At 33.4% G+C, this 27717-nt stretch overlaps 2 protein-coding genes across 6 annotated transcripts in view; one reads left to right on the top strand and one right to left on the bottom strand.

Annotated features, from left to right (window-relative positions):
* Tmem68 (transmembrane protein 68) overlaps positions 1–24173 on the bottom strand; it is a 34510-nt gene extending 10337 nt beyond the window's left edge. Inside the window, exons 1-7 of one of the 4 annotated variants that reach the window (XR_007108330.1) lie at positions 24037–24173; positions 18449–18492; positions 17425–17818; positions 9471–9638; positions 6654–6847; positions 4483–4613; positions 1742–1802 (exon numbers count right to left, since the gene is read on the bottom strand). Coding sequence is in view for 3 of the 4 variants with exons in the window: in XM_047549682.1 (XP_047405638.1) it covers positions 1742–1802; positions 6654–6847; positions 9471–9638; positions 17425–17749 (748 nt within the window). In the remaining variant the exon portion in view is untranslated. Of the gene's footprint in view, positions 1–1741; positions 1803–4482; positions 4614–6653; positions 6848–9470; positions 9639–17424; positions 17819–18448; positions 18493–23463; positions 23785–24036 lie in introns of those variants that run through there. The other 3 variants (XM_047549682.1, XM_047549685.1, XM_047549687.1) reach the window with 3 other exon arrangements.
* The window catches only part of Tgs1 (trimethylguanosine synthase 1), a 44866-nt gene continuing 41027 nt past the window's right edge, over positions 23879–27717 (top strand). For both annotated transcript variants that reach the window (XM_047549679.1, XM_047549674.1), the window contains exon 1: positions 23879–24499. In XM_047549679.1, the coding sequence (XP_047405635.1) occupies positions 24396–24499 (104 nt within the window). In that variant the 5' untranslated portion in view covers positions 23879–24395. The remainder of the gene's footprint in view (positions 24500–27717) is intronic.

Below are 27717 nucleotides of genomic sequence, written 5' to 3'. Positions count from 1 at the left end.
AAACTTTCCAATTAATTATGTGAGATTTATAGGAAAGTAGTAGAAAGTATTACTTCTTAGAATTAATAAAATATTTCTTAAAAAATGAGCTTTTTATCAATTGTAATAAATGATACCATACTAATGCAATATATTAGCAGGGAAAACAGGAAGATGGTGAGGGGATACATTAAAAAAAAATCCCTATATTTTCTGCTTAATTTTTTTCAGTAAACCTAAAAATGAAAAACATTAAGTCTATTAATTTTAAAAAATAGATTTTAAAACTATGGAAATTTGAAAAGACAAACCAATTACTATTGCAAAGCAAAGGATAAAGACTGCAAGCAAAAGAAGCTAAAAGTGTAAGAGACAAAACAAGTGACTTACATGAATTAAAAAAAAAGGGAGTATAAAATAAATTCATGTAGACATAAGACTATAAAACACTAATAAACTATGCAAAGACTGAAACCCATTATTATAAATTAGAAAAAAAATTAAGCTAATACATCAAAGCAAAGAATTTCTAATGCTAAAGACCAAATCTGAAATTTAGCAGGATTAAAAAAGAAAGTAGTGGAAAGGTAAAATAAATGGATGGACCAAGTTAAAAAAAAAAAAAAAAAAAAAAAGGCATCAAGGGAATCCAGAAAAAGCTATGTAATTAAGTACTGTATTAAAGTTGAAAACACTGTTTATACATGGAAATGTAAAATATACCATCATATCTAAAGTTATTAAAAAAAAAACCCTGGACACTAAGTTTTGAGATATTGAGCTTTAAAGTCAAGAAAAAAAATTTAAAACAGTCAAAAAGAATTTTAAAAATAATTTATCATTAAAAAAACAAGTTCAGGAATAATTCTGGTTTGCCATTTAAATTATGAAAATAAACTAAGAGAATTCCACATTAAAGGTCAAATATCATATCAATCTGCTTTTCCATATTAAATCTGAAAAAAAAAAAGGAAGTAAATTTTGACTTAAAAAACATGGAATAATCAACACAAAATAACGTCACATACAAAAGAAACAACAGCAATTTAAAAATCTTCAAAAGAGGACCTTTATGTAGATAGGAACACTAACAATAAGAGTGTTAGGAATATAAAATATAGGCAAATAAATATAATATATAAACCATAGGGTACAAAACCACATGCTATTATGACTGGGTACAAAATTTCAAAGAAAGAAATAAGACATTGCGAAGGAAAAAAAAAATCTCCAATTGCTATCATCCCTATAACTAAAAGCTTCTTTCTTAATCAGTAAATTAAAGGTAGACGAAAAGAACTCATCAAAGTAAATAGACTGTGGTTCAAAATACTAAAAAGAAATGTGAAGTGACAAAAGTAAACCAAAGCAAATGATGTCTTCTCAGATTGTTAACCTTAGTTCAACTTGTAGTATCATTCATTTTTAAAGCTGTTAACTTCATGGTTAAAAATATAATATATAGATTTATTCTAGACCTCATCACCATGGTGCAACAGAATAAGTTAGATAAAATGTTTTCAAATTTTAAAGAACTCACTACAAATAAACTTCAGTTATATATATGATAGTCTTAGCAAGAATATAATATCTAAGAACTGCCATTACTTAGAACCAGTTGTTTAAACTTTATATAGGAAAACACCTAAGCAATCCATCTATTACTTAATATTAATAAGTCAAAGGATTCCTTACAGGGTTCAAAATTCCAAATATTTTAAATATTACATTATAATTAAAAACCATATGAATCAGAACTTACTTGTTCCTCCAAGTGATCTAAATCCTTCTCGAATATTTTGTGTAAACATAGGAATGATGGGCTAAAGAAAAGAATTTGAATTAAAAAGTAAATAAATAAACCCATTCAATGTCTCCACTGAAGTCACTAAGGCAAACTTTTGAGGGCCTATTTGAAATTATCAGAGTAAGATTTAAAAACAAGGGCACACTTGACTAGTGTGATTAATCAGACTAAATTCAACTTGATCATTTGTAAAAATATAAATTGGAAACACTACCCTCCAGTGGCAATATACAATATTTCATTTACCAATTTCCCTAATATTCCACATAAATCCTTGAAACTCAAAACAGAAACTATAGTAATCATTTATTTCATTAAATAAAATGAATGCAGTAAACTGGTTTTAGGAGGATACTGAATGATATGCTCAATGAAGTTACAAGATAAAGATTCTAAGGGAAATTTATATAAACAAAAGGTTTTGGCAAGATGCTATCATGGAATTAGTAAAACAACACTTTTTGTGAGTTTATTAAATTTAAAAATGTTCAAAATTGATGAAAAACCTAAGACTTGCTGCAAATACAGGAAATGTAAAGAATTCTTCATATTATCAACTTTAGAGGATTTATGCTCACAAGTTCTTGATTTTCATATTTCTATGAATACCAATGGTTAAGTGTGACTTTTAATAATGGAAACATTGATGCCAAAAAAATGAAATATTGTGAAGTATTGTATTGAAGTTATGCCACTGTGAATAATAATATAGATTAAAAACTGAATGAACACTTTAATGTATATACCAATATACTGAATTAAATGTTATAGAATGGATAAAACTGTACATGGGGTGGGGATTCACATTACTTATAGAACTGGATAGTATATACTGATGTACATGCCTGAGCCTAATATAGAACTACTTGACTTAATGAGTAGGACTTAGATTTGTGATATTTAAATAAGCTGATAATATTATTTAGTTTTGAAAAATATGGACTGAAGGAAAGAAAACACAGATATAGCTATTTGTACTACCTCACCTATAACTAACTGGTTACTTATTATACCTCTCTTCTTACCAGAAGGAAGACACCTAATAGATTGCAGGGGCACTGTCTTTTCACTGCTGTACCCCTAGCACCTAGAACAGTACCTAGAATAGATGAAGAGCTAAAGAAAGTCATCAATGAATTAAAGAAGGAATAAATAAACAGAAGAGAGAGACAATGCTTCTAATGAATTAATTTGTATTCTCTGAATATAAAGGTCAGTAATAGGCAGCAGCAATCTTAAAATCACTTAGGAAGAAGAAAGAAGTCAGGTATGAAAAGCTTCAGGTGAAGAATTTAAAAATTTGATGGAGTTAATTCATGAAGCTTACAAATTAAAAAGATAAAGTGCATTCAATTCTTTTGTAAAAATAATCATATTACAATCTAGGAAATTATTACTAGTTTTCTAAAATAAAATGATGGCTGAAATCCTAATGTTTTAAATAGTTACAAAATGTCTTTAGTGTTGACAACTTAAAACACCCAAGAAGGAACAGAAACCTTTTAGCTGATAGATACACATTTTGTCTCCCTTAAAAAGTATTGTTGGACTTATGTCTACCAACTGGCATGATCCCAGAAGTCTGTTTGCACTTTATAAAGACTATTTGGGTTCAACATTATTCCTTAAATACTTAACTCTCTGGAGACTAGACATTTCTAGAAGCTATTAAAGAAAATCTGCCCTAATTTGTTCAGTATTTCATATTATTGTCTGTGCCTAAGGTTTTTAAATTTACATTGAAGTTTATATTCTTAAAGCCATAAGCATTAGCTTATTACAATTTGATCTTATATTACACTCAATCCACCCCTTGTGTGTACTTTGTAAACAAAGTAGGGTTTGAGGTATTTAAATAAGCTGATATTCTTATTCAATTATTCTAAATAACCTAGAATTGTTTACTATTCACATGTGTCTGTATGTATGCATGCATATGAACATGTGGATACAAGACAAAATGCATTTAAAAAAAAAAAATATTCTTGGGGAATAGTCCAGAGTCTTACTTCTGCCACAAAAATGTGAGAACCATTAAACAAGTTACTTACCATATCTAAGCTTCATTCTCCTCATGTATAAAATGGAGATAAATAATAAGTATCCTATGATAAGGGTTTATGACTTGAGATTATACAAATAAATAATTTTATTGAAACAAAATATTATTTTGTTTTATATCTGTTATTTATTTTCCAATTAAATGCACTAATTCTTCCCGAATTTAGACATCAAGTTACTTGAAAATTCTTACCAAAGTCATAATTCTCTAGAATTTACAAAATAAGTGATTTATATTACATATCAAAAGTCTATTGCTTTCAAGTGAACTTTACATATTTTCTACTGATATTTTACGAACTGCATACAATCTAGATTTTTCTCCTCTTGATTTGTTATACTGTCACAATTAACACTTTTAATTTTTATTTTTAGCACTGCTGGGGATCAAACCCAGGGCCTCATACATGCTAGTGCTCTACCACTGAACTACATCCTCAGGCCAGTATGTAACAATTTAAAATGTATTTAATACTGCAACAAGAGTCTTAAATTTTTACTCATAGCTTATGATAACTTTTTGAGGCCTATTAAAGGATTTTCCAGATGGGATACTTGTGTCATACATACATTACTAAAAGATTTCCTTCACAGAACTGAAAGGTCCCTTCAATCTCAGATGTCAGTAGACTCACTGTGAAATGTAGTCAGGGTTGGCAACAGCACCGTTGCCTTGAGTCCTGAACTGTGTGTTCTGCTCTGCAGCTGCCTTGTTGTGACCAGATCCCTTCCATCCCTCCATCTCTCTGTGCCTGAGTGTCCTCATCTGTAACATTGGAATAATTATATACGTCACCTCCTTCCATACAGGAGTACCAGGAAAAAGCGTTTACAAGCGCTACAAAATGCTGGGCTGGCACAATATTTATTAAGCTTATAATATTGTTTTGTAGATTCACAGCATTAAAGATTTGTGTTTGTTTTAAAACTAACAAAAGATTCTTTCACACATTTTCTGAAATCTTTATACAAAAACTTTAATCATCTGGATTATCTTAATTGTTTACCTAGAAACTTAAGGATTTGAATAAGAGGTATTTTCTTTGTATCATTGCTTTCAGGCTTTCTTCTACACAATATGTTGCTTAAAACTGTAAACTTAAGAAAGAATAATTAGAATTTCACAAAAAATTTATGTGATTCCAACTCTTATTTGTGTCACCTTTAAACATATGAAGACATATTTTCAAAATATAAACTTAAAAAGTGAATCATCTTTAGTTTTTAATTAGCTTTTTAGTTTTTATTATTGCTTTAATATAACATTGCATTTTCCTTAATTTTTGTACAACTGTATATAATCTTTTGTATTCCCTGTTATTTATACAGGCTAGGTTTTTGTTTTCTGCATCAGACCTTTAAACTTTCTGGAAAACATATAAAAAGTGCTAAAAGTTAATTTTCTATATTATTGATATTATTTAACATAAAATTAAATTCAAAGGCAGCTTTTCATTAGTAGTGTTTGACATTGTCTGTTTTTAAAAAGACAAATTCTATTCTAAATTTAAATACTAATTCAGATTCTAAATTCAAACTTAAAAGCCTACTCAAAACTAGTCACTGTACTAAGTATTTGAATACAAAATCCCAGTCCTCAAGGAGCTTATAATCTACTGTAAGGAAGTACTGTTTAAATTATTGTGTTATTTAAGCATTTGGGCAAGTGCATTTACCCAAACTAAGATCACACTCATGAGGCACTACAGCAGTAACTTCTAGGAGTTAAATATACAAATACACAGAAAAGAGCTCAAAGCATTTTTTTTTTTTTTTTTTTTTGCTGTGAACTTTGCAATTAAGACAAGAAAGCATTTATTCTTCTTCAAATATTATTCTTTGGTTACAATGAGTCCTTCATACTCTCTTTTTTAATCAATAGTCCATATTTGCAAGATGGGCAATCAAGCTAAGGGTCACTATGCCACAGCAATGGGAACACAAAAAATCTGAAATGTGAAAGTTATTAGCAGCAGTCTCCAATAGGCCTGGAAAATACCCTATCAAAGGTACTATGACTTCTTTTGCTGACAATCTAAAATAACAGAAGCAAAGGAGAAACACTTCCTAAGTAACAGATAAGTGTTTTCTAAGAATACAGTAACAATATGGAGACCAAAGTGCTAAGAAGTACTTTTCAAAGGCAAAAGAAAAGCACAAAATGGCATTCACATTATTTGGTCTGTTAAGTAGATTAATTTCAGTGAATCTCTGCGGAATCCTTAATTTTACTGACAAATTCATTTGGGAAATCTTTAATTAGTATCCAAATTAGACCAATGTCTGGTCTTTATCTTTGTAAGATAGCTGACCACATTTGCTGATGAAAAATGATAAAGTCACAGATTATTTCAGTCTGGTTATAAAAGATGGTCACAGATAAAGGATTATAAACCCAACAACCACTCCTGAAATATACCAACTCATTCACATCAAAGGTACCAAAGGTTTGAAACAAACACAGAATTGAACTGGTTATACTAGTGAAAAAAAGAAAAAAAAAGAAAAAGAAAAAAAGCAGAACTAAAGGAATGATGAAATTATTTGTATACAATTACAAATATGATGAAAAGATGAATTTGAATGTAAAATAAAATCTTGCTGGATATGTGCAAAATTTCAAGATTTATGTAAGATGGCTTTCCATACAAAGAATACTTCTCTACTGACACATTTTAAATTGTATATATAATAGCTTTTAAAGTATTTAATAAAAAGGGTTTACATTCTTATATACTTTCGTTCACTAAGCATTATTTTAAATTTAACTAAGCTTTAGTTGAGTAATTATTTTTATACAACTCACCACTTTTGCATCAATTGCAACCTGAGCGAAGCCTTTTCGATTACCCCATATGATGTTGTAGGTTTCATCACTAAGCAGAGCTTCACGAACTCCACCTGGTGAAATAGCTAACAAGTGACCACTCTTCAGAATTTCAACACATTTTTCTCTTGGTCCATGTAGAGCACAAAATACATCGAGTAATAAACTAAACCCTGTAAGAAAGATGATATCTTGAATACTATTTGTTCTATTATTCAAAGGCAAGAATCTTCACAACCTAAGAGTTGTGAAGTCACAGATAATTTCACAGTAACTTTACATCAGTAACTTTATTTTCTTAAGGTTAACATAAAATTAATATTATTTGTGAAGTAATACCTACATCTTACTGATAACCTACTATTGATTACTTCCTACTGGTCACCTACTATTCTGGCTACTTTACATATTCAAACTCTTAAAACTCACAACAATCTTGGAAAACAGGGATTCTTCTGTTTTACATATGAGGAAACCTGAGCTCAAAAATTAGGTAGCACGCAGCTAAGAAGTGCCAGAAGAGAAATTCCCATTCAGGTATGTCCGGCCCCAAACTCCTTCCACTGCATATCATGCCAAAAACATTCTAAAGTATCTATCAGGGCAATCAGAAATAACACCCCACTGGCAATTACAAATCTAATCTCTCATTAACCCTTAAAGAATCACTTGAGAGAATATGAATTTACTATGATTGGCCCTACCCAAACGGGCAAGACTATAATTAAATCTATTGAAATTATAACTCAGGTTATGCTAATCTTACAAATAAATTTTTTTAAAGAATAATAGCAAACATTAATAGTTTTTTTTAATAAAGTGAAGGTGTTTGATTCAAGAACAACTAATTAAGAGTCAATATTACACAGCTTTTCAAATTATAACTATTTACAGATGAAGAACATAATCCTGTCAGCAATTAAATATTTTAATAATCTTACGCTGGAACTTTGGAGCACTGTTAATACACATGCATCACTCTTTGAGACAAAAATATGGATGGGTCCCTAAAAGCTATGCAAACTAACCAAATATCTCATTAATTTAAAGGACTGAAACAAGATTATAAATCATTAAGATTTAAATACTTTCACCCTACAGTCCATTAAAAGCTCAATGATTTAACAAGATGCATTCTCATAATAAAACAAGGAACAAAGGAGGTTTCAAAAATTACAAGACAGAAAATCTCTCTTGCACTAAGAATCATAATGATTCTATACCTCCAGAAAGCAATGACAAATATAAGTAAATCAATGTCAAGATGTTGCAAGAATCAAAAAGGAGAAAATTATTTGAAAAGTCAATGCTAAAAATATTCACTTTATAAAAAGGAAAAAAATGGAAGTAATCTAATGTTCAATAAATGAAAAAGTTAAGTACACATATTAGTTATAAACATTAACTGTTCCTTATAAAATATTGCAAAATGTTAATGCTTACATGAAATCTTCTTTAGAAAACCCACAAAATTGTTTGCAAATCATGAAAATAGGTAAATTAAAAATGAAGTAAAACAAATCAAATCACTGGCTATATTCGAATGGTAAGATTATAATGATGTTCTTTCGTTTTCTAATTTCGAAAATTATTAGGTGGTAATGTTACCTTTAAATGGAAATCTTATAGCTAACTTATACACAAAGTACAAATGAGTGTTTAGTGATACAATGATACCCAAAGCACTAACATGTTTATGAAAGCACTGAAGTAGATCATTACTTAATTCACTACCAAGTTTGCGTCTGTCTGGTTGATGGATCAGCTTTATTTTTATTAGTTCAGAACAAGCAATCAACTTTCCTGACTTGTTTCCTGTGATTTAGTAACAGAAAATAAGATTTAATCTAAATGAATTCATTCAAGAATGATGTTCTTAAAACTCTAGTGTTTGAAACCATTTGCCTAATTAATCTTTTTTTTAAAAAGGTACTAAGACTTTATGAACACATTAAAAAGAATACAGTCCTCAATCTTAGCATTTAAATCCACCAGGCAAGTTGTGTGATAGAAGACATAACATATATACTCTTTAGGGCAGTATAATGATGAAGACAACAGATATCTTGGCTAATTTTTTTTTTCTAATTTTGATTTGCTATCAAATTGACAGCTATTAAATCCAATGACAGTAGAATTAAACAGAAAATCAATGTCTCATGAAAAAATTCATCATATGAAAATGGGTTCAATCCCCAGCATCACCAAAAACAAACCACATACACACCCGTGCGTGCATGCGCACACACACACACACACACACACACAGAGCTCTGAAAAATTAAAATATAAAGCTCAATATTTGGCCTAGGGATATAGCACAGTGGCAAGGTGCTTGCCTAGCATGCATGAGGCCCTGGATTTCATCCCCAGCACCAAAAAAATCAAATAAATTTCAAGATTTAAGCCTGACAATGGCATGTACCTACAGTTCCAGCAACTTGGGAGGTTAAGATAGGAAGATCACTTGAAACCAGGAGTTTGAGGCCAGCCCAGTCAATACAGAAAGAACTACTCTCAAAATACAAAACAAAAAAGATTTAACTTAGAAAAATAATGATTAGATAACTGTTAAAAAAAAAATTAGGTAACATTTTTTGGCCATAATGTTTTTATTTTTAAGATACACTGCCTAAATAGGATAATCAGATGTTTTCAAATTATAATTTCAAGTTCGTTACCCTAAACAGGCAAAAAGCATTTCCAAATGATACTAAAGACCTCAAACAGACTGCCATGTAATTTAATCATGATGATTAAATGTCTTTCTATAATTTTCTACAGTGACAAAATTACCTGGAATTTTAAAGACAAAGTGATCAGCTACTACTCGGCAAGTTCTGCCTTTGTGGATAAAAATTTTAGCCATGAAGTAGTAAAAATCTATGGGAATAGCTCCATGATAAAAAATTATAAGTGCTGGTCCTTCTTTTGGTATTTTTTCCATCCCATGAACTTCATAACCTGTTCAAAAGACAAAATGCAAATACTTAAGATATATTTATTAGTTTATTTGTACTAAAGGATGTTCAGTACTCAAAAACTCAGTCTTCTTACTGGTTCTCTTACCATTTCCCTTTTAATTTCCTCTCTTTCCCTTTCCCTTTCCTTTTATTGCCTTTAGTCCTATAGCCATAAAATGGGGCTGGATAAAGTGTGCACTTGGACAGAGAGGTGGCAAGAGGTGGTCCAGAACAAGTGCTAGAGTCCATGCACAGTGAGGTAGGCATCCACATAGAGTAGACAGGAGCAGAGAATAGTCATGACAACAATTATGCAGAAAAGAGTCTGGCACAAGCGATAAGGTCTAGTAGAAAAAGGAGAGGAACCAAGGTGGGGCAAGCATAGAAGTCGGAGCCGGGGTAAAAGGAAGGTATTCACACATAAGTCATGACAAGGCATGAAGGGGTCAGAGATGAATGGACTGAGGAAGTGTCTGTATAGAGGGGTGACCTGGTACAGGGCATCATGGACTGAGCAGATGAGGAGGGCACTGGGCAGTGTGGTGGCTTGGCCTAGGATGTCTGACCCAAGCAAAGTAAGAGGATATCCAAGAGTGTTAAGAATGGTGGCAATGATGGGAGATAGGTTACACAGGGAGGGATGGATCAAATGAATCTACATGTTAAGGATAAGGAGAGCTAGGTTTCTCACTATGGGAAGACGAGCTTACAAATACAGAAAAGGAGAAAAAGCAAATTATAAACTCTGTAGTCACAGAGAGCATCACTTGCTCCCTAATAAAAAAAAGTCAAGTCTACAAACTCAACTTTTTTGAGTGTCAAAGAACTAAAGAAGCTGTTTTAAGAAAGTATGTTTGATGGTTCAGAGTTGTATGATTCCAATTTTAAGCTGATTAACAATTTATAATGATTTTAAATTCTAATATTATGCTAGGTTGGAACCTTTTATTAACCTTATAGATTCTATGATTCTTTTGATCTTACATGATTTTTCCCACAGAAGGCAATATGATTGTTGTTTTTATTCATTCACTTAACATTTTTTCCAAGTATTGTACACTTGCTTTCTAATTTCTTAATTCTAATTCAATTAATTCAATTACTGAGGTTGTATGAAGTTACCAAAAGGATCAACTATCCAACTGGAGAAATTTTCTGAGAAATAAAATACTCTGTTGAGGGATATTTTACACAGAATATTGCTGAGGTTCTCTCTGGTTTACAGAACATGATAAAAATATAAAATAACTGATCTATTTGCATAACTTCTTACCAAATCACCTGATTGAAAGCAAATTGAAATAATTGATTATTGACAAAAACAATAGTTTGCCATAGAGCCACCAAGCATTAAGCCCCAATATTATTTAATGGTGTCACTCTAAAGCAAGATGTGATCATACCATTCTCTACCCAGACACTATCAGTGGATAACTACAAAAGCACAAACTTCTCAAGGACTTTCAGGTCCCAACAGCCTACTGAGTGACATTAGACGATTTACACATCAAATGAACTAGTTGCAACTCCCTGAATATACTTTCCCATTTTGTGCTTCTGCTCCTGTAGTTGCTTTAATTGAAGCACTTCCTATCCTGTTTCCCTACTTGTACTGCACTTTCACTCCTCCTCTCAGACGCTAAAGTCATGAGGTTCTGAGTATTTTACCTCTAAAAACTCAAAGTCTATTGCCCTCTTACCCAATATCAGTTTCAAAATGAATTTCCATCAGCTCCCACCTGTTGTAAACCAAACTTAGAGGGATCTGATGAGCAATGGAATCTCAGAGAAGGCAGTCCCAGAGATAATTATTGTCACTGTCCAAGAAGGGACATTCAATCTGCAGATTTTGAGTCATCTGGGTCTCATGAATAAGAATAGCCATATTCTACAATATATGTGGCTCTTATTTGATGTCATTCAATACAAATTTATTTCCCTCCTCTGCTCTGATCCCATGCTTACCAGGCACCATCCTGATTTTCAGGCTTTCTCATGTAGATTAGCCTACACGAGAGGATATGAAGGTCAGTAGTATAAGGCCAGGGAGTTTCTCTAATGGCCAAAGGTTTATTATGTAAATGAGTTAACTGCCTTCAGGCTTTGGACACCAGTATGATGAATTCAGATAATGATAATCTTCTCCTGAGATAAATCCCTTCTAAATTTGCCTCAGAAATTCATTTTTAAGCCCATATACCCATACATTATGATAATTTAATGATGAAGCTACCCTTTTGGATTCCTCAGAAAAGCAATTTAAACTACCTACAAAATAAAGTCCAAACTACTGAGCATAAAATTCAACATCTTTTAAAACCTAGCTTCAGTCTACCTTTCCAGTTTGTCATTCAGTATACTTCTCATCCACAAAAATTCACCTTCTAGTTCTCAATACAGTCTGTATTTTATTTATTGATAAGTAGCAAATGATATCCTACTGAGTATAGTTATGAAACTGTGTTTCTATTCAACAGTGTATCTTGGGGATCTACCTATGATAAGCACATAGTGGTTTTTTTTTTTTTCTTTTTAGTGGTTATGAAGTATTCTAGAATAAATTCATATCAATGTTCATTTAGCCATTTCCCTGCCCAAGGACAACAGAATTGTCTTCAATGTTCCAAACATTATCACAATGAATACCCATTTACATGCATCATTGTGCAGTCACTTGAACATGTGAAGACAACCGTTGGTCATTATATTTTCATCTTCAATTATAATAGATATACTACTACTAAATTATTCTCCCTCCAGGATGGCTACACTACATTACTTCTCCACATGCATCCAATGAGGGTTTCCGTTTCTCCACATCCTCATTCTTTACCATTTTTGCCAATCCTTTGGATAACAATGAACTCTGAATTATTTTAATTTGTGCTTTCCTCAGTACCAGCAGTATTAGTGCGTCTATAATTATTGGCCATTTGTGTTTGCTGATTACATCCTTAGGCTATTTTTAAGTTGATTTTTTTTTCTAATTTACCTTCTAAGGTTTATTGTAAATAAGTTGTGCCTATCTGTTCTGCATTTAATTTACTATCTTTTCAAAAGAGCTTTCATTTTTCTGTCTTAAGACCTTCCCTACTTGAAAATTATCAAATACTTTCCCATAATTTTTCCTACTGGTCTGAAATACCACTTTTATAACTTACAAGTTTTGCATTTCTGAATTCTTTAATCTGTTCGATTTATATATGATGATCCTTTACCTGTACCAATATCACAAATTTAATCATAATAATGTTTTTTCCATGAGGAGGAAAATACTCGTTTTCTCAGATTGGTCTTCGTTATTCCTATTTATTCTTCTACATAAATTTTAAAAGTTGAATGAAAAGTCACTTGGAATTGCATGGAATTAACAGATGAATTTGGAATATGGGCTGTAAAGTGACATCTTTACCATATTGACTTTCTATCCATTCAATTCTTTTTGAGTTTCACCTACATAGTTTCTCCACAAAGTTCTCACATGTTAGATTTAGCCCTTAAATAGAATATTTTCTGTTTAGCAAAAATTACATTATTATAATGGTTTAAGATAATCATTTTTAAAATGACTATTGGTGGCATGGAGCCACATAATTTTATGATGATCTTACATCTAGTTCCCTTGGTTAAATAATCTTATTAGTACTGATAAGTTTGCTTCTTTCAAGTGTCTCTTATTTTCTAACTGTTTATACTTCCTATTTCTAGCTTCACTCCCACCAGGGACAATATTAAATAGTAGTGGAACTGCAGTTTGTTTTAAGATTGACATGATTAACTTCTTGAAACTAGTAGAACTTGAGAGCTCTGGGCCCTTTGTGGAAGGAGAAGAAAGATAACTTTGGACACTGTTCCAATTTCTTTTATAATTATTGGTCTATTTTGTTTCTCTCTTCTTTTTGAACCAATTTTGATCATTTCTATTTTCCTACAGCATTGGCCATTTCATTTAGTCTGTAAGTACAGTGGCGAGGAAGTTATTTATTTTTTTTACTATTTATTCTTCAAAGTCTTGTTCAAAAGCTACCTCTTCTGTGAATGGTGCTTTTATTTTGTCTTGTAGGAAAAGAAAATGAATGACCCAAGATCACACAGAAGGACCAGGATATAAACCTACATTTCCCTAACTCTGAAGTCTGTATTCTTGCTCCATACCACAGCTACATAAATGCTAATCTAGACCTATGATTTCCAATTACTGATTGAGTTGTGAAATAAATTAGTCAAATGTAAAATAACTTTGGTGAGTTATGGTCAGCATTTTTCTGAGAATGGAAAACAGAATACATTACATGGGCTGGGGAGATAGCTCAGACGGTAGAGTGCTTGCCTTGTAAGCACAAGGCCCTGGGTTCGATCCCCAGCACCCAAAAAAAAAAAAAAAAAAAGAATACATTACATATAGAAAGCATATAGACTTTTCATGAAACAGTATATACACATATATATATAAAATGGATGGTAAAATGCATTTCTTACCAGGAGTAAGAGTAAAAAATTCAATAGCCTAAAACTGTATTTTTAATTCCTAGGGACCTACTAAGCATGCTAAGTTGAACTAAATAATGATCAAAAGACACAAGGGTTACATATTCTAGTACCTTCTAAATTATCAGAGAAAGGTGCTATATAATTAAGACAATGTTTATTGAAATGTTGTATATAACAAATTATGCTAACATTATGCATGAAATTCCACTGTATCCTTACAACAACCCATTTAGAAAAAAAGAATGAGATTCAGGAAAATATCCTTTTTGAGAAGGTTAAAGTAGCTTCCTCAAATCTTTATCAATTACAAAGAAAAATAAAGTAACTTTATAATATAGAAACCTAGCAGACACAAGTGACTGAAGTTACTATCACCAGTTATATCACGACTCCTCTAATAAAGGCGCTGAGAAGTGCATATCATCATTTTTGTGGTATTCTTGTCAGAAATTCACAACCTCAATCTAATTATGGAAAACATCAAATTCAAATTGAGAGACAGTCTACAAAAAACTAACCAGTGCCAAAAGAAGTAACCAAGGTGCCAAGGTCACGAAAGACAGAAAAAAAAAAAAAAAAAGACTAAGAAACGCCATAGACTGAAGAAGACATGACAACTAAACGCAACAAAAGACCCTAAAAAAGGAACACTTTTAAGAAAATTTAAAGTTTGAGTAAGGATAGAAATATAGCTTAGTAGTAGATGACCTGCTTTGATGTATAAGGTCCTGGGTACAATTCCCAGCACCATAAATAAAACAAAACAAAAAAGGAATAAAAACTATAGTTTAATAGTATTTTATGATGCTTATGTAAAGATGCTAACATTCAAGGAAACTGGGTGAAGTATATATGGAAAGTCCTGGTACTTTTATGGCAATTTTTCTGTAATTCTAAATTTTTTCAAAATACAGTTTTTAAAAATTCATAATTAGTGCAGAAAGGGAGAAGAGGAGAGTCAAACGGGGAAAAAGGAAAAGGAAGGGGAGAGGAGGTAAAAAGAAAAGGTAAATTACTTTCCCATGGTTATACAGCCAGTAAATTGGGAAAGCGTGGTTGCATAAAAGACAAAAGGGTGAAACAAAACTTTTTTTCAACAGAAGTACAGATGGGATATTTTCTTGATATCTCAACTTAATTCTTCCATACAAACCTTTGGGGCCTATGGTTTAATCTACGGGACACTTTTAGTGAATAAAATGTGTCCAACTCACTACAAAAATAACAAAATATGCAGTGAAAGAAAGTTACAGTTTGTTATCATGGTCGATTTTTTTAAAAACCAGTAATTCATGTACTATAAATAACAAACCCATGTGATCAGATTACCTCTTTAGTCAACTAACTAACTACATTTTCTAAAAATTTTCTATTATCAATGAACTGAACATTTACATTGGAATTAAGTAAGCATAAACATTATTTTTAGACAATGAATAAACTCCCTTGTAAAACAAAAACAAAAACCACAATAACATATACCTAAGATAAAACAAACAAATGTCTCAAGGAAAAAAATTCCTTATTTTTCTAAAGGAAAAGTTATGATCCTCATTACCTTGACACTTGTACCAAAATGCATAGTTTAATGTTCTCAAAATAGATATTTACTGAAGACTCTTCTTTCTTAATTTTCAGGGGAAATCACTAAACCTGAGTCCAGAATTTTAACATGTTATTCATATTTTCTAGTAATGTTTTTTGGAAAAATAGGTCAAAGTTTTTAAAGAGTATAAAACTTGAGGGTAAGGACTTCACCACTCATCACCAAGTAAACTACCTAGAAATGGAGACATTTAAGAAACATCAAACTAATGTGCCTCCATATAGTATAGTAATATGTTGCACAACACATAAGAATCACAGTATCTTGAAGAATCATAGATCGCTTACATTATACTCAATCTGAGGACAAAATATAACTTCAAAATAAAAAACCATCGAAAATTTTTATACAAAAATATTTATATAATAATTAAACAAGTAATTTGTATAAGAATATTTAAAATAATAAAAAAATTACTGTTCAATGATAAGTAACTAAATAAATTATAGGATTTACAGAATTTCATGTAGCTGTTAAAAGTCATATTCATGAGAAGACTGACATGAAAAATATTAGTTTGCCATGCATACAAGAATGATAAACACATTTTAAAAAGTGACAAATATAGTAACATTTTAATAGAGTTCATTTGAATGGTAAATATTATGTGACTGTTTTTTCTTCACATGGCTACGTTTTCTTCAATATGGCTACATTTCTGCCACAAATGTTATTAAAAATTAGAGATTCTTTTAAAAGTATAAATTAAAATTGATTTGACAGCAATTTGCAAAATCTAAATATGCACACAAATGCCTTTTATTCATGTCGTGTACAACCAGAGAAACAACAGTTGTACCCCATTTGTGTACAAGGAATCAAAAAAAAAAAAAAATAGGGTAAAGAAAATCAATCTTTTAAAAAGTATAATTTATCCTAATAAAATGTTAAACTATAATAATGAAAGATTTAAGCAGATTAAGAACTAAAATTTTCCTCTGAGCTGTAAGTACACATCTAAAAATACCTTAAAATTATATATTTTGCTATAAAACAAATTTAGTGCTTAAATCTACTAAATCAAATCATGTCTCCTGAAATATAAATAAATTCAAATTTCTTACTCTATATGATCTTGAAATATCAGGGTTTATATGTGTGGGAGGAGGATATAAATTCCCAGCAAGTACTGTAAATGATGCCACTAAATTTCCTAATCACTGTTTTCAACTCAATGAATAATAACAGTCTACATAAATGTAGCCTCTGTAGACAAGCATATGTGCATTGATGAAGTATCATCTTGCCTATGGAAAACATGAGAGGGTATGAGAGGTGCCACTGACAAGCAAGAACTTTAAAAGTAATAAAGAAATGTTAAGAACTCAAAATATCAAAGGTATATGGTTCCTGTTTGCAAACCTGCTGTACACTGTGACTTTTGACCCTGAATCCCCAACTCTGGACAGATTTACTGTAAGAAACAGAGCACAAAACTTAGAGCCAGATGTCAGAGATTACATCTTGGCTCTGCTTCCTAGTGTACTGTGGCAAATAAACTCTCTCAGCCCATTTGGGCAAAGTCATTTTAAGAAAAACATTTAAGGGCACAATGCAAGCAAATAGATAACAAGGAATATCACTTCCATTATTTTTTTAGTATCTTCTCAATTAATAAAATGGAATGATAAGATAGGTTCAGTGCCACACATAGACAGCAACACATAGAGATCAAAACAGTCTTGCTTACCATGCCAAACTGCTGCATGTCCATCCCACAGAGTTGCCACTGTTTTCCTTGCACCATCCCATAAATTATGAGAATAAGCTTCTTTTAGTACGTTTTTCCTCTTATAAATGTGTAAGAAAATAATAGTAAGGTAGAGAAGAAAGATAGTAAAATAAGGAAGTATTAAAAGAATTAGTGGTGTAAAAACCCACAAGAGATAGTTTGCAAAATTCAAATAGTCCTCCAATTGCTCCACACCAAACCATTCTTCGAGTATATGAATCAGACAGGTCATATAGGGTATAGAATCCTGTCCTGAAGCACAGGTTTGATTTTTGTCTATCATTTTTCTTTAGGTGAAAATGACAAATTCAATCTCTTTCTTCACTGCCATAGCAGATCTTTAATTTTGACACTAGAAGGGAAAAATAATTCAGTTATTCTCTTCAGAAATACAAAGTTAAATGCAATAATCTACATAAACAGTATATAGAGTCATTTCTTAATACCAAAAATGAGTGGATGATTAATGCTTAACTTTGTTACAGAATTAAATGTGAAAATGATAAGGTTTCAACTGTTTATTCATGAAATGTGTTGGGTTGAGCATCTGAAATTACTTGCAAGCTGTAACTGAAAGAAGAAAAAGTTGATGAATGAAATTTCAGATCAACCTTAATAATATGACTCAGCTCAAGTACAGATATTGACCATTTAGATCTTATACAAGGTTACGTTGTGATTAAATATGTTCTTTACACAAAAAACATTAATAGCTGATTCAATAAAAATAATCAAATTTTTTAGAAAATGATAACATACAGTTTTGGGTATTGCCTTTTTATAAAGAAACAGGTTTACAGAACAGCTATTTGTTCCTTTGATATTCTACAATAATAAAATATCACCAATACTGTTTTTAATATTATAGCCATTAAAAATTTCTATGCCTGAAAATATAGCTGAAAAATTTAGCTGAAAAATTTTTATGCCTGAAAATAAATTATTTTATGAATTCACTCCCTAAAATGATCATTTGACTTACCAGAAATTTATAAATATCTTCTCCCACGCTTCAATGTATATAATCTGAAAAAGAGCAAACAGAAGAAATATTATGACCAAAGGAAAAAGATAGGCCTGGGGATGTAGCACAAGGGAACAGTACTTGCCTAGCATAAGCAATGCTGTGGATTCAATCTCTAGCATCACACAGGCACACATGCACGCACAGAAAAATAACAATCATTAACACCTAGAGTTGAATTTCCATGAAATAAATAGCAGGAAACATTCACAAGTATTTAACAAATATGAGTATAGTCCCAAGCTAGTGTGTCACAATTAAAAATTATATTCACGCTACCACTGTTTTGCTATGGACAACTGTTTAGTGCCACTATATCAAACTCCACCTAAGTATTTATTTTAACAGAGCTATAAAAAAGATTTGCTTCTTCAGAAAAAGTAGGAATGAGTAATTGACTGTCTGTCTTTACTAACTTTACCAGATAAATTGACAAATGTGATATTCGATGATAGATTATCCATATGATCATAATCTCTATACATGATTTCCTTCTTCCATTCATATTTTCTCTGGTTCTATTTCTATCCTTAGAGATATTTTATCATTGTTCTATACTACATAATCTCAATGAAAATTACCTCAAATTCTTTGTGGCTGAGACAGGAAATAAATTAAAGAAAGGAACAGAGAGGAGAACATACACCCAAAACAGCATATAGTTGTCTTTATGCCAAAATTTTCTTGCTAACTGGATTATTAATAGGACATGTATTTTGATGACTTTTTCCAGGTATGGAGGGTTTAGTCTAACTTCCTTGTAACCAATAGCATCTATTCATGAGAAATCTGGGTCTGTTATGTTAACAGGAGATGAACATAACACACATTAAGTCCTTAACCTGGGCTTTATGTATATCATAGTCTAACCAGTCCACCTAAAGAGTTGAATCACTGTAATTGTAATTCATTAGTGTTTGTGCATTTGCAATGCAACATATAAAATTTGATACTTTCCAAAAAATGATAGGACCTGGGGCTATAGTATAGTGATGCTTGTGTATCACGCACAAGGCAGTGAGTTTGATACCCAGCACAGAAAAAAAAAAAAAAAAAAAAAAAAAAAAAAAAAAAGAAGACGACAAAAGAAGGAAAATATTAAGTGTTGATGGGGGGTCATTGTAAATTAGGGGTTATTTGAACATAATCACTGCAATATCACAACTTTTTTGTGTGTATGTGTGGTACTGGGGATTGAATCCAGGAATATTCTAACATCAAGTTACATCCCCAGCCTCGTTAAGTTGCTGAGGCCAGCCTAGAACTTGTGATCCTCCTGCCTCAGCCTTTAGAGGAGCTGGAATTATAAGTGTGCATCACCACATATGGATACAATACCATGATTCTTAATCTCATAACTGAGCCAGCTACTAAGTGACTAATGGACAGGTAACATACACACTGGACAAAGGGATGATTCACATCCAAGAAGGATGGAGAAGGACAGCACAAGATTTCATCATGCTACCCATAACAGCATGCAATTTAAAATTTTTAATCTTTTTATTTCAGGCATCTACCACTTAATGTCTGTGGTGGCAATGATCACAGAGAGCTGAAACTGCATAAAGTAAAACCATGGAAAAAGGGAAACTATATTATACCTCTTATCCTTTTAATCACATCCTTACTTAGCATACATAATGAACACAAAAAGGGGAAGAGAAATAGAGAATAGGCAGGGCTCCAGAGAGGTTATCTGGAAACCTTCACAAGAGCAAGCAGTCTTAACAGTGCCACATACAAGAACCCTTTCCACAAATGGTCATCCAGTCTGATTTTGATTTTAACCTTTGGGTGGGGGGGAACACCCTCAAGGATGCCTGCCCCATTCCATATTCAAAACCATCCATAAACTACTAAAAAGGTCTCTCATACTTATCTCACCATCTTTTACCTAGATCTATACTAGAACCTTGTCCATTAGACAACCTCTTAATTTTCAGAAGTTACATAAATGAAGCTACAGTTGATCTAATATTTCAGCCAAGATGTCTGGCAAACCCAAATCCCTACCCTTCTCCTCCTCACTCCCCCAGAGGTGCGGGGGTCAAAACTAGGGCCACATTCTTGACACACACCAATTCTCTCTTTAAAATAATACCTTATATCAAAAATCTGTTTGAACTGATAAACTCAGTAAGGTGGCAGGACATAAAATCAACGAACTTGAAGTCAATTATTTTTTTTTAATACACCAAAAAATGAAACTGAGAAACAAATCAGTCTCATTCACAATAATTACAAAACAAAAAATGTAGGAATAAATTTAACCAAAGAAGTGAATAATCTCTACAATAAAAATTACAAAACAATGGTGAAAGAATTAAAAAGGATGCAAAACATGGAAAGACATGCCATGTTCATGGATGGAAAGACAGTGTTAAAAATGTTCATTCTCTCCAAAATCATCTACAGATTCAAAACAATCCCTATCAAAATATCAATGACATTCTTCATAGAACTAGAAAAAACAATCCCAAAACTCATAAAAAATCACAAGACTTAGAACAGCTAAAGCAATCCGAAGCAAGAGGAACTAAGCTAGAGATAATACAATCCCTATTTTAAAAGATACTATAGCGCTACAGTAATCAAAACAGCATGGAACTGGCATAAAAACAGACACACACCACTGCCACAGAACAGAGAGTAAAGAAATAAATTCATTTTTACAATCAACTGATTTTTGACAGAGACAGAAAATATATACATTGGAGAAAGGAAAAATATCTTTAATAAAAGGTGCTGGAGGGCTGGGGTTGTAGCTCAGTGGTAGAGTGCTCATCTTGCACATGTGAGGCACTGGGTTCAATCCTCAGCACCACATAAAAATATAATAGGGGTATTACGTCCATCTACAATTGTATTTTTTAATATAAAAATATTTTTTAAAAAAGGTGCTGCAAAAACTGGGCATCCATATGTGAAAGAAACTAGATCATTATCTCTCACTGTATACAAAAATCAACTCAAAATAGATCAAAGACTTAAATATACAAGGCCCAAAACTATGAAACTACTAGAATATAATAGAGGAGAAACTTTTCAGGACATTGGTCTGGGAAAAGACTTTTTGGATATGACCCCAAACACAGACCACAAAAGAAAAACCTAATAAAAAAGCTTATATCAAACTAAGAACCTTCTACACAGCAAAGGAAACAGAGTGGAGAGACAACCTACAGAAAGGGAGAAAATATTTGCAAACTATTCATCCACTTAAGACTCAGCAGCAAAAAAAAAAAAAAAAGAATAAAAGAAAGAAAACTCAAATAATCTGGTGAATGATCTGAATAGGTATTTCTCATGAAGATCTGTAAATGTTCAATGTCACTAATCATCTGAGGAATGAATAGTAAAAAAAACACAATGAGATACCATTTCACCCCAGTTAGAATGACTATTATCAAAAAAGAAAAAAAAAATGGTAAAAGCAGGGCCAAGGGATGTAGTTTAATACACTGGAGGCCTGGGTTCAATTCCTAGCATCATAACAAACAAAAAATAATGAATGATGGCAGGGATGCATAGAAAGGAGAATGCTCATATACTGTTAGCGGGAACATAAGTTAGCATAGCCATTGTGGAAAACGGTATACAGGCTCCTTAAAAAACTAGAAATAGAACTATAATATGATCCAACAATCCCCCTACTGGATATCTAACCCAAATAAATGAAATCTGTATGTAGAAGAGACACTTGCACTCCATGATTATTGCAGCACTGTTCACAAAAGCCAAGACATGGAATCAACCGAGGTGTCCATCAACAAATAAGTGGACCAAAAAAAAAAAAAATTGTGCCATATATATATACACAATTCATCATAAAAAAAAAGAATAAAATTCTGTTATTTGCAGCAACATGGAGGGAATTGGAGGACATTATGTTAAGTGAACTATTAGGCACAGAAAGACAAATACCACAAATGGTATGCTAAAAAATGCTACTTTTGATGTAGAGAATTAGAATAGTGGTTACCAAAGCCTGGGAAGTGTGTAAGGGGAGGAGGGAAGAAAGGATGGTTAAAAGGTAAAGGGGAGGGAGTTGGATAGGAGAAATAATTTCTAATGTTCTATATATTGCACAGTAGGACAACTATGATTCACAATAATTGAAAGTTTTAAAATAGGTCTGGATTTTGAATGTTCCCTACACAGGGAAAGGATGTCTAAGTTGCTACATGAGATACATATGCATTGAAATGCTACTTTGTACCTTGTAGATATGTACAACTGTTATGTATCAATTAATAAATACAATAAAAATACCTTTAAGATTTCAAGCTTCAAACTCAAGGTTCTGATATGAATTACCTTTCAAGATTTTTTTAAGAAATCCAAAAATGCCCTTCAATTTTTAGTTAAAGTGTTCCTTTGTTTGATGACCTCTTTTCTACCCTTATTTCCTTATCAAGCCCCTCAATCCAATGAGTTTACACATCTAAGATGGCATATCTGTAACTGCAGTACTCTCACCTTCTTAAATGGCTAAATTCAGCATATCTCTGTCCTCAAACTAGGGCAACAGTTAAGGATGCAGGAATAAACATTTTCCTTTGAAAACTAATCTTCTACTTCTACACACTGATAAATGTAACCAAAATACTAATAACCATTTTTTTGTTCTAATAACCATTTTAAATGTCTGAATTTTAACTAGTTCTTACGTAGTCCTAAAGAAGTACCAATGTCATTTCAGTATTAATAGCCCGAAATCAACTTTCAAGTCTGAACTTTCTTCTTTGAAAGGTAGCTGCCTAGGAACTCTCAAGGAACACTACACTCCAAATACTGTTCAACTTTTTTCAAATTCAACAATGACGTTCCAATTTCTTATTAGATATTTAGCAGCTTGAAGGTTGAGACCTGTTTTACAGGCTTGCAAACCCCAGCGACTAAGTGCACGGCGCCTACAAGATCTGGACCGACTCAAACTATTAATAACACAAATAAAAAGCTTGATATACATGGTTTCATTTAGTCCTTCAAGCAGTCCATGAGGTAGTTATTGTTGCTCATCCCCATTTTCAAAATGCAGTTCACAAAGGTTAAGGCACTTTCCAGGTCACACAGGCAGTGAAGGGGCATAAACCAGGATTCCAAGTCTGCTTCAGGACGCAAACACTCCTGACCAGTACCCGGCGGCCTTCAGTCACCACAAACTTTCCTCCAGCTTTTATACACAGGAGGCTCGATCAGGCCCTCTGGATCTGTGAAGCCACCAGGCAAGCTAAGGTCTCTAATAAGGCTCGAGACACCTCGCCCCACCAGCTAAATTTAGACGAACCGCGTCGAATTGGACGTTTCTGAGCGCAAGACGGGGAATAGAGACGGCTAGTGACCCAGGCAGGACCTCCCCTTCCGGCCAGCCAGGGGCCGGAGCCGAACACCCAACAGGGCGGAAAGCCGAGCGCGCCGGGGCATTCTGGAGAGGCCCGGGGAGACCCGACACGCGCGCCCTTCGCCGCTTCCACCCGCGCGCGACAGATGCGACGACCGGCTGGGAGCGCATGGGGAAGTCAAAGCGGGGACCGACGCACCTCAGACGGGAAAAGATAGGGGCAGGTCGCCTTCACCTTTCAGCGGCAGCAGGAATTCAGAGGCTCATCAGCGAAGTGAGGCGGACAGATTCGCAGGGCAGGTTTCCCATAAGCATTCGGTGAGGAGGAGACCCGGGCCGCTTTGTGTGTAACACCGCCTTCGCCCCGCCCTTTCCTGTGGCCTCCCGGAGCAACTTCCTGTGGCGGCTGCTCGGCCAGCTCCCGGCTGGAGCAGCCCGGGGCCGGTTCCTCACCCCCTCATCCCCCAGCGTACTGGAAAGGCCTTCTTTCCATCTCCGGTAACCAAGCAGAGGCCTAGTCCGGGTGTCGTGCGTCAGGAAGACCTCCGAAGGGGCAAAATGTGCTGCGAGAAGTGGAACCACGTGGCCGAAATGTTTCTCTTCATTGACGACCGGGAGGAGGATTGTAAGATCCATTGCCTCTGCTCCAGGGCTTTTGTGGAGTAAGTAGAAACTAATTTTTCTTCAATTCTAGCACTGTCGTTGCCCAGGAATGTAAGCGAGGCAAACGTACTTGTGATGGTTCTCGGTAAACAGATTTTCCGACCCTGTGGCAGGGCGGTATTTAAGAAAAACAAAGCCCGTCAGAGATAACGGAATGGTCGCCTACAGCTATTATTAAGTGAAAGACTAATTCTTATTTCGTGGGCTGTTAGGAAAAACCGTGGTCGCTTATACATATCATTTCCTGTTCACAGACTGAGAGGGCACGTAAAAGTTGGGAGAAAGAGAAATGTAAAATGAAATTTCTAATGAATACGGAGGTTTAAAGTTGAGTAACCTGTTGTTGGTTAACATCTCTTTTCAAACGTTAAAATCTGTTCAACCTCAAATGCGTGTACTTGGAAAGTCTAGCCATTTGAGATGAAAGGCTTAACTATTTTCATAACATCTTTTGAGATAGCTTTATTTTGGGGCAATATTTAGGGTAAAAATTGCCCTGCAAGAAAAGTAGTATGTGGGGGTGGAGGGGTGACTCGCGAATCATAATCTAGAGACTTTTCTTTATATGTATTTTAAGCCATTTGAATATTTTTTCATCTCTAAAATGAGTATAGTTACCCCAATTTTGCATGCTGCTTCTTTTATTAAAATCCTCCTTGGAAGTGATTTTCATGTGATAGATTTTAAATGTAGTTTAGTGTGGGAGAATTTAAGTTTGAAGAAATTCTTTTTCATTGTGTGTTTTTGTGAAGTAATCTGAAAATTAATCCAAAGCGTAAACTCCGTGTTAGATTTAATGTAAAAATATTGTCCCTTTTATAGTCAAACATGCATATAAATATGTATTTATTCAATGAGTACTTTTCGATCTTCTAGCAAAGGAGATCAGTAATAATTTTAAGAAAACTGGTTATATAATTACTTGACTAATTATAGTTATGAGGGCCATGAGAGAGAAATATATAATGATCTTTCTCCAAGGGTCACAGAGGTTTGGGGGTGGGTGGGTAGCATTTGGAAGGAGGTCTAAAGTTAATAAACTGGGGTAAGATTGAGTAAGAGGAAGAATTCCCAAGCAAGCTGGACTCTGGTAAACGCTAGGAGAAGCAAAAGAAAGCCTGTGAAACCAAACGAAATGAGTGGGAAAGAAAAATAGTCGGTAAGGTTGGTAAAGTCAGCAGGGTCAAGACAGTCAGGACATTGTACACTGTACAGTCCCTGATTTCACAATGACTCAACTTTATGATGGTGCAAAAGCAGTAAGTATTCAGGAGAAATTATGTATCAAATTTTGAATTGTGTCCTTTTCCTGGGCCAGCAACATGCAGTACCATACTCTTGTGACACTGGGCAAAGCAAAACCCACAGTTACCAGTTTCAACCCCAGGAAAACAATTAATTCTCTATTGTATTGCTAGGCTAGGATATTTGGTAGGTTATATGTATTAGATGTATTTTCAACTCATGATAGATTCATCCTGACAGAACCACATCATAAATCAAGGAGCATCTATATAGGAAAATCTGATACTGTGGGTGACATAATCAGATTAGCATTTTTTAAAATATTACTCTGACGGTATTTAGCAGGAGAACCACTGAAGCCTTCTGTCCAGACAAGAAATTATGTTGGCTTGGATTAGGATAAATGGCAATTAAAATGGGGAAAGATAGGAGATTATTGGGGTTGGAAATTGGATTGGATGTGGGGGAATAAAGAAAAGATAAAGATGGGAAAGAGGAGACTAGGTTAAAGGTAAGTATCTAGTTTTTGGTTTGTATTGCTGCCTTTCACTGATAATGATCCCTGGAAAATATGTTTTAATTTTGGGCAGTGGTGAAGACAGACCGTCAGTAGGAAACTGTAAAACAATTAAGATCAATCCAATATATTGGATCATCAATCCAGTGGATTTTTGCCAATTCTAGTGGATTCTTTTAAGTTCTCATTTTGCTTGTATTTTATTGGTTTTCAAATGTTAATTTCCTTCAATGAAACACTTGCTGGCAGTGTTTTGTATATTTTGATTCTGGGGTACCTATGAGCTATACAAGGATAGGTGATATAGGTAGTTGGATATATTAGTTTGGAGCCTTTGAAAATTCTGGGCTAGTCCTAAAAATTTAAGCCATACTTTTGATAGTAACTGAAGCCATTAGTTTCACCGAGAGGGGATCCATCCTGGGGGAATTCCAGCATTTTTTAAAAAAGAAAAGAGACCAGGTGGATTAACTGAGAAACAGCAAACCTAAATATGCTGCCAGCAAGTGTTTCATTGAAGGAAATTAACATTTGAAAACCAATAAAATACAAGCAAAATGAGAACTTAAAAGAATCCACTAGAATTGGCAAAAATCCACTGGATTGATGATCCAATATATTGGATTGATCTTAATTGTTTTACAGTTTCCTACTGACGGTCTGTCCTAGACCAAACATTCTGTGCCTTCTTTGAGATTAGGATGTGTTTGCAGGGGGCCTTGTCTTCAGCCTTCCTGGCTGCAAAATCTTTTTAGTGAGAATCCCCCTATCCTTGGTATCTGAGCATCCTGGCCACCACTTAGCAAGAATCCTCCTACTGTTGTTTTGTTCTCTTAGTAATTTTCTAACTACAGACCTACTCATAACCTATATGACCCCAGCTGCCTGCTATATTGGCCGTGAAGTCAGATCTTTCTACCCTGTTGATATAACCTATCACAGTAATCTTCAATAAAGCCTTCCTTACCATTTTAACAAGTGTCAGAATAATCTTTTCTTGAAAAACAATTGTTTTTTCATTTAGTCCTTCCAACAACCCCTTGAGGTATGGTTATCCTTTTTTCATTCTAGTAGAAAAATGAGTTTTAGTAAAGACCCTAAAAAAAAAAAATCACATAGTAAATGCAGCCCTGCAATTCTACCTGATATGTGTGACTCCAAATCTTTTCTACTATCCCACTAGTTGATATGGCATATAGATTTTATTGACTCTAATTAATCCAAGTCAAAAATTAAGGTTTATTTGACCCTTACGTGTACCAGGTCCCAAAGTTTATTCATGCAGAAACTGTATGCACTGTGAATTGGGTTACACTGATCAACCTCTAGATTGCTTTGTGAAGAATAATTAACAGATATAATGGGAAATTCTTTGGATACCAGGCACCAGAAATATATCATTTTCTGCAATGAAGGCTCTTTGAGATTGAAAGTTGTCAGAGGTAGAAAAAATAG

The sequence above is a fragment of the Sciurus carolinensis genome, chromosome 1, assembly GCF_902686445.1.
Source record: "Sciurus carolinensis chromosome 1, mSciCar1.2, whole genome shotgun sequence".
Taxonomy (NCBI): domain Eukaryota; kingdom Metazoa; phylum Chordata; class Mammalia; order Rodentia; family Sciuridae; genus Sciurus; species Sciurus carolinensis.
This window is presented reverse-complemented; position numbering and strand designations above follow the sequence as displayed.